This window comes from Vollenhovia emeryi, unplaced genomic scaffold (genome assembly GCF_000949405.1).
Source record: "Vollenhovia emeryi isolate VEMERY1.0 unplaced genomic scaffold, V.emery_V1.0 DF939197.1, whole genome shotgun sequence".
NCBI lineage: Eukaryota > Metazoa > Arthropoda > Insecta > Hymenoptera > Formicidae > Vollenhovia > Vollenhovia emeryi.
Genome location: NW_011967169.1, coordinates 844,342 through 852,153, shown reverse-complemented (window position 1 = coordinate 852,153; position 7,812 = coordinate 844,342). Strand labels below are relative to the sequence as shown.

General features: G+C 48.9%; 2 protein-coding genes across 2 annotated transcripts in view; both read left to right on the top strand.

Moving 5' to 3' along the window:
* The first annotated feature begins 1,523 nt into the window (after window positions 1-1,523).
* On the top strand, window positions 1,524-4,983 carry LOC105562049. The gene is made up of 2 exons (XM_012012550.1): window positions 1,524-1,689; window positions 4,116-4,983. The coding sequence occupies exons 1-2, from the start codon at window positions 1,524-1,526 to the stop codon at window positions 4,271-4,273; spliced, it is 324 nt and encodes a 107-aa protein (XP_011867940.1). The 3' UTR covers window positions 4,274-4,983.
* A 22-nt stretch (window positions 4,984-5,005) lies between these two features.
* LOC105562010 overlaps window positions 5,006-7,812 on the top strand; it is a 4,769-nt gene continuing 1,962 nt past the window's right edge. The window contains exon 1 of the mRNA XM_012012490.1: window positions 5,006-7,001. The gene's annotated coding sequence lies outside the window, so the exon portion shown is untranslated. The remainder of the gene's footprint in view (window positions 7,002-7,812) is intronic.

Below are 7,812 nucleotides of genomic sequence, written 5' to 3'. Positions count from 1 at the left end.
CTCACCCTGTATGTATATTTCAGTGATATCACCATCCAAGCTGAAACTTTTTTCTATTCATATTTTATCATAAGGAGTTGATTCGCATATGAATCGATCCCGAAATCGAGGGCCGCAAAAGGGGCGAAAAACCCATCCTTTTTACAGTCACTCACTGAAAAAATTTCTGGTTGAATATGGACGAATCAGATAATTCCTTTAGGATTTACCAGAATTCCTGTAATCCTACAGAAATTCTGGTAAATCCTAAAGGAATTATCTGATTCGTCCATATTCAACCAGAAATTTTTTCAGTGCTCTTTCCTTCCCACCAATCCAACGCGTCAGAAATTCTGTTCCCTGTTCCTGTTGCCTGGCATTGTGTTTGGGCCTTGACAGGCGACTCCAGTAGTATATAGAAGTCTGTGGGTTCCGTGTGACGTGCGTAGACTTAATAAATAGGGGAGGGGGAGTGTAAACTTGGGAATAAACATGCTGCAAACGGATCACCATTTGTCCCTACACGATTTCCAGTTTCTCTGCATTCCACGACACACTTGGCCAGTCACAAACACTGGTCAGAAAAATATTATTTCAACATTCACCCATGGGCGATTTTTAGAAACATTACGAAAAGGTTTCCTACGAACATACGAATAACATCTTGGCATATATCAGAGAGGAACGTGTATGCCTAGCTCGGCGATTGTCCAGTCTTCGAATCAACCAACGAATTCGAGTGTTATTGTACATAAAGAAATTAATATTCGAGAAATCGGCACGAGACTGATTCTGACATAGACACAGACACGGCGAGGGACACAAAACCTTGACCGCAATCATAGGCTCCGAAAAGGAAACCTCACAATTTTAGCCTATTACAACATTGCCCCTCGCCGCGCTCCTTTTCCTCTGCAAAAGGATAATTTTGCCGTACAGTTAGCATCTTTTCGTGATGTAGGTCGGAAAGAAGCCGGAGTCAAGTTTGGCGTTCACTGCCCGTCGAACATCTCGAGCGCGTATCTTTGTACTCATATGCGAGGCCGCGCGTTATACGCAGCCACTCCCTGCCAGCTGGTAGGTTCTTTGTTCGCGCGTTCGTTGTGCAAGAACGGAGGGAAACGGCGCGCGCGGGGGGGACTTGTCAATGCCATCGGGTTGACTGTACATATGAGCGTGCGTTCTCATGCGGCGCGGCGCGGCTCGGCGTTCAGCGCGTACGTAATCGGACGACTTTAACGCGGCCGATCCCGTCCCGGTATTACACCGGCGCCGCCGGTCTCCAAAGAGCCGAAAGAAAGGGAAAGTCCGCCGTAGACCGGCCGCGAACTTTAGCGCTCTCAGTCCACGGAAAGCGAGCGCACGCCCGCTCGCGTCGCGCGAGTCATCTCGTAGTTAGCGCGAGCGTGGAGCAGCGGTGTAGTTGACCGAGTAGTAGAAGCGTGGAAAAAAAGAAACACCGAGTGCGTGCGTGCGTGCGAGCGTGCGTGCGTGCGTGCGTATGCCAACTCGCGAGAGGATAAGGGCGCATCGCGGCCTCGCGAATGCCGCGACGCGCAGCTTGGAAGCTGTCCGGGATAGCGGAAGGTAGGGTGGAGGATGCTTCTGTTTTCATTGTTCTTCCTCCACGCCGTGGACAACCGTGTCATTTGGCGAGGGCGGAGGGTGCCACCGCGTCCTGTTGGACCACGCGTGTCTCGTCGCCGAACGGTTTGCTCCGGGGCTCGATCGTGAATCTTTTCCTCTGGCGGGAACTCGTGAAAATTTTCACTGACGAATATTTCTTCAATGAAATTTTTTCACTCTTCACGAGTTCGCGCTAGAGGAAAGTGAAGGAAAGTGACCAAATTTCATTGAAGAAACATTCGTCAATGAAATTTTTCACTTTTCACGAGCTCGCGCTAGAGGAAAAGATTCATGATCGAGCGCCTGCTCAGAAATATCGAGTAGACTCCGGAAGAGAGGATTCGAGTTAAACGAAAGAAAAAAAAATTAAATTTAGCAATGTTGACCGAGCGAGACTGCGCCCAGATTCGTCTCTGAAATGCGCTCAATTGATCGTTTCTTCTTTTTAAACGCTCCGTGTTCGCCGTCGTAGCGTCGCGAGTCAACGCAGATCCGTTTGTCGCATACGGTATCTCTATTCGCGAGAACTGCATTGGTCCCAATCTCCCCTGGACACACACATTCCCGCGATAGATACTTGGAACAAGTAAAAGGTGATTTGACGTAAGCGGTTTACGAGCAACATAATAAGAGTGTTACGTCGTAACTTCACGAGTTATGGTGCTCGCACTTACAAACGTTTATAAAGGGGTTCCACGCGCGGGAATATTTACCATGCGGCTACTCCGTTTCCAATTATTCAGCTCAATCGAATCGCATAACGAATAAACGGCGGATAAGCAACAAGTATAAATAATACAGTGATGTATGGAAGCCGCCATCGTTCCCTCCCCACTTAATTGCTTGTCGGAGAGAGACGCATTGTCGGATGGACGAAAGGCGAGATGCGTACGGTATCACTTGGCCAGGCCTTAATAGACGCCCCAGTTTGAGAGGGAGGCGCGTTTACGTAATCCGCAATTAACAGAACCGGTGCGAAGCACAGGCCGCTTATCTTGTTACGCTTGATCATTGACATTACACCGCACACTTAGATTGCGTTACACGATGACGTCGCATCGAGCGCTAGTATTATACAGCGCTTATGCAATTGTGAAAATTTCACTTTTCTCGATGCAATATGTCCGGCGCATGCGAGCGACCGTGCTTCTCTTGATATTACGTGTGCATCGCAGAGATTGCAATCATTTTTCGCGTCGAGCCTTTTCCCATTCTCCTTACTCTCTTTCTTCTTTCTCTCGAGTCTCTCTCTCTCTCTCTCCCCCCCCCCCTCTCATTCAACATAGTTCTATCTCCGCTTGTATCTAGCATGGCTTCAGCTTGCCCAATAATCCTGTCGCGAGATAATCTACCATTTTTGCCACAAGGACGCTCGCGTAGTTTCGACAGAACGAGTAAAGACAAGAGAGAGAGAGAGAGAGAGAGAGAGAGAGAGAGAGAGAGAGAGAGAGAGGCCGCGAACTCGAGAGGAATTCACTTGTTATCGATATAAAATTTATCGACGGACGTCGCACGATGCGTTGTCGATTTATCCGCTCGGTTTTGCTTCTCTTTTTAATCGGCGTGAGAGAAAAAATACAGAAAGACATCAACGGATACCCGGTGCTTGTTGTTGAAAAAACGAATTCAGGGCAAGAGAGTGAATTTGCATAACTATTTTCGACGTTTTGTCGCGATACTTTGGCACCGTTACGCAATTATTACAGCCTGCGAAATCCTTGCATAATTAGCAATCAAAGTAGTGCACGCCGGTGGACTGACGTAACAAGTGGCACATCATTTTCTGCTACGTTTGGTTAGATAACACGGCGGCGTGCGTTTTAATTTGCCTTACAAATGTTACACAAACATAACTTTAATTAACCGCCATTTTGACCGTGCGAAAACATCCGCACGTGAGTTACGCAATTTACGCGTTCGCATTCGAATTATCATATACAGATGTCAGCGACGAAAGGTGATTTCACAATGCAATGTTTGCCTCGTTAGTTCTGGTAAGACAATTAAAGAGGGTCAAGCTCGTGTTTGCATACGCAAGATAAATAAGTCGTGAGGCTCTAAAAATCAATCAGTGGTGAATCACTGCGATTTTTAGTGATATACTTATAGCTGCACGTCAGTGACTATTTACTGTTTTCGGTGATAATCCACTGATTTTTAGAGAGTGGGTGTTTGAGAATCAAACGATACGTTTCTTCTGACAAATCGAAAAAAGACTTCAGGTAACATGCGGTTCGTACACATTTCTTAAACGTATCTAATACGTTTAGGAACCGTGTATGAAAAATTAATACGTCCTACTTGGGGAAGCGTCCCGCAAAATTTTCTTTTCCTTTCGGTTTGTTAGAACAAACATATTTGATTCTTGACCTCTAGTTTCGCTCGGTTATCGCCTCCAGCGCTTTTACATTCTTAATCGTCCTTCGTGGCGATACACACATGTCGTCGCAAAGATATATTACAAAAGGAAAGGAGCACGGAGTACTTGAAAAGGTTTTCTTTGCTTTCAGCGCATCCCTCGGAATGTACCGACGATGAAAGACCGAGTATGATCGGGGAGTGCGTTACCTTCGTAAAACCGGATAGCACGGAGCACTCGCGAGTGCCTCGCTCCCACTCGTGTTTTTACACTCGTGTGCTCGACCTCTTGACCGGCGGAGGATCATAATGCTAGAGCCGGTTCTGGGAACGTTGTCGATCTGGTGGTTGGTGGTGTACGCCAACATTTTGCTGCTCCTGTCGCCCTTGGTGTTGCTGATGATCGTCTTCCTCCCGAACTTCCCGATCTTGCTGCTGCGGCGAATCTGTTACATACCGATCGAGTCGATCTGACCGAAATTAAATCGCCGATCGGTTTGCCGCTCGGCGATTTATCGGATATGTCGCGTGTGCCAGGTGCGCGATCGCGCGATACGCGGCCGACGTTACGTTACCTTATCGCGGCGCGCACTTGGAACAAATTTATCACGTAGGTTGTACATAGTAAACGTTGCGTGCCGCTCGAGAACCATCAAAATGAGTGCTCGAGTGATCGCGAACTTTGGCGGTTTTGGTTGAGATTTCCGTTGCTCACGTAGTTTTCTAAGTATTTATGTGTCCTAGATCGTTGCGATTTATAATAGCCACGCGTTAAGCTCGTTCTACAATGGACGCAAAGCGCAAGGCGCTAAGCCGCAACACGAGAAATCGACCAATCACAGTCAAATGCGAGAAGAATGATCGACCGTCACTGGCCGATTTCTCGCGTTGCAGCGTCTTGCGTTTTGCGTCCATTGTAAAATAAGCTTTGAAACAATGGACGCAAGATGCCGATTGTAAGCCGCAGCGCAAGAAATCGGCCAATGGCAGTCGATCAATCTTCTAATATTTGACTGTGATTGGTCGATTTCTCGCGTTGCGGCTTAGCGTCTTGCGTCCATTGTAGAATAAGCTTTAAAGCTTTTAGTCTACATTGGACGCAAGACGCTAACTCGCAACGCGAGAAATCGGCCGACGACAGTCGATCATATATTCCTCTCATATCTGTCTGTGATTGGTCGGATTTCTCGCGTTGCGACTTAACGTCTTGCGTCTTGCGTCCATTGTAGAATAAGCTTTAAAGCTTTTATTCTACGATGGACGCGAAACGCAAGACGCTAACTCGCAACGCGAGAAATCGGCCGACGACAGTCGATCATTCTTCTCATATCTGTCTATGATTGATCGGATTTCTCGCGTTGCGGCTTAGCGTTTTGCGTTTCGCGTCCATTGTAGAACAAGTTTTAATACCGCCGTGCGTTCGCGTTGACGGGGACCGAGCTGAAGAGCTTGGTTTTGCTGTCGTGGCTGTCGGATGCATTGAAATAGGCGCGTACAAATAAAGAGTGGCGCGAGGCGTCACGATTATGCGCGGGACTCGCGTGTTTGCGCTTCTACGCGTATATGCTCAAGCGCGTCGACTCTCCGTGCTGTGCACGATGAATTCCAACGACACACCGCTCTTCTTGCTCCGCGTGCCGTGCGCGAGTGCGGCCGATACGCGCGCACACGGAATTTTTGGCGTTACGGTTTATATAAAGCGTCCTTATCGGCGTCTTGTCTCCCGCGTACTCGTACGTTAGCAATTATAACGGTGAACCCGTAACGGGACGCCTTTATCAAACAGGAGAAATCAAATTGCGGAATTTTATGTGGAACGCACGCGCACGTATGTCCTCCGAAGTTTCACTGAACTTCAGCCGAATGTAATTCGTGGACGGCTAATCGTGCCTGGACAGCCTATTGTGAAATAGCGTCGTACAAAACTGTTGTAGAAAATCGGTAATATCTCGCAATAAATCGGCATTACGCGCGCTGTGCGCGAGAGGATACATAATTATTGTGCGTTTTTAAATCTTGATAACGTACACCCCCTGTCGCACACATTTCCGCGTGTGTCGCTCGAGGACGAGTGCTCAAATGCACGTGGCAACTATCATAAAGGTCCGTAGTTAGAAGGCAAATTGAGATACCAAGGTGAACTACTTTGCGCGACGGACGAAATCGACGTGCATTATTATCGAGTTATTTATGAACGTAACTGGTGGCGCTGGAAGGGCGGATGATTGGTACGTGCCGCTTTGTCTTCCGATCGAATACCTCGCGGATAACAGCTCGGGAAAATTTAAGTCAGTATTCGTCGCTACGTCAGGAACGATCGACAATGATCCGCATAGATGTTAAGATATAGACTTTTCATTTGTTTTCTCACTCGTCCATGTGTAAATGTCAGCGATAGCTGAGGAATCTCGGAAATTTATACGCGATCGAAACGTAATCCAAAGTCCTGTCTCGTCTTCTCTACAGAGCCCGGCGTAGCGGTTGGCGCTTTGCGTTTCGCAAGTCCATTGTAGAATAAGCTTCAATACCACCGTGCGTTTGCGACGGGGACCGAGCTGAAGGGCTTGGTTTCGCAGTCGTGTGGCTGTTGGACGCATCGAAACAGGCGCGTACAAATGATCCGAACAAAAGTGCGTTTGGCACAGCTGTACCGGGGAGCAGCGCGTCTGTTATTCGGGCGTAAGATCACCCGGGTGTGCCGAAAAGCGACTCTCCTGGAAGACGTGTCCTCCCAGCGATCCTTCGCTCGCGCCCATTCGCGCCAGCGAAAGAGGCGTCTCGCAAACGGCGCTGTCCTTCTACAGTTCTACCGGTGATACAGGCTGGTCCGAAGTTGGACATTATAGTAGCGATCGGAGAGTACTTTCGCCGAGAGTCGCCCGTAGTGGGGGAGGTGGGACTTGAACCCTGGAACCCCATGGGCCATATATACTACGGGCCCATGCAGCGCTCTTGCTACTTGTGGTGTCAGCTTCTCGCGGATTCCCCGCCGTACAGGAAACGCGCAGGCGAGAGAAGCTGATAAGCGCGACGCGAAGGTGAGTACACGCGGGTAATCCGCTCCGCTAATCGTAACTCCGCTAGGACCGGGGGGCGGGGGGGACGAGCCGATTCGACAAGGCGAACGTGACCGTGGGGCCTGTCGGATGTAGGAAGTGATATGTGCAAACGGCGCCGCGATGCCGCGAATGCTGATGAGAGGTGATTCACTGGTGCAATGTCACGCGTCTCCCGTCATCTCCCGCTGACAGGCTCGCCACGTCGCGAAACCGACAGGCTTTAGTCATACCTTTCAACCCTTTCCGCCCGACGTCTATTTCCTGTTGACTTTGCGCGGCTGTAGAGAGTCTTCTCGGCACCACGGTTGGTCCAATATGTACCTTTACGGCATAGCGGAATACAAATCGGCAAAATATTTTTCTCGTGACGTGGGAAGAGAAGCTGAAAATTTTGCGCGTCGGCTCCTTCGTTTTAAAACGTCATTTGCACAGTAACCTTTTATATTTCTCGCGGAAAAAGTACGGTATCGCCGATAGCAGGTGTGACGCAACGGGACTGAGATTAACGCTCGGTATAATATCGCGTTTCGCTCCGTAACGCTTCGCCAGCTACATCGTTCTGGGAGCTTGAACTTCAAACACGATAGGAATTCAGATGCGATAATTCAATCTCGAGTACACGCCTATGAGCACGGCCGGGGTAACATTCCGTGCACGTGTCTTTCGTGAGTCGTTTGTATGCGGCGTTTTGCGCGCTCACACGCGAGGGGCACTTGCGCCACCGGTTACTTTTCCAGAAACAATAATGGTGCCAGCTACTTCCACGCTGCCATCTTCTCTTCGATATTAT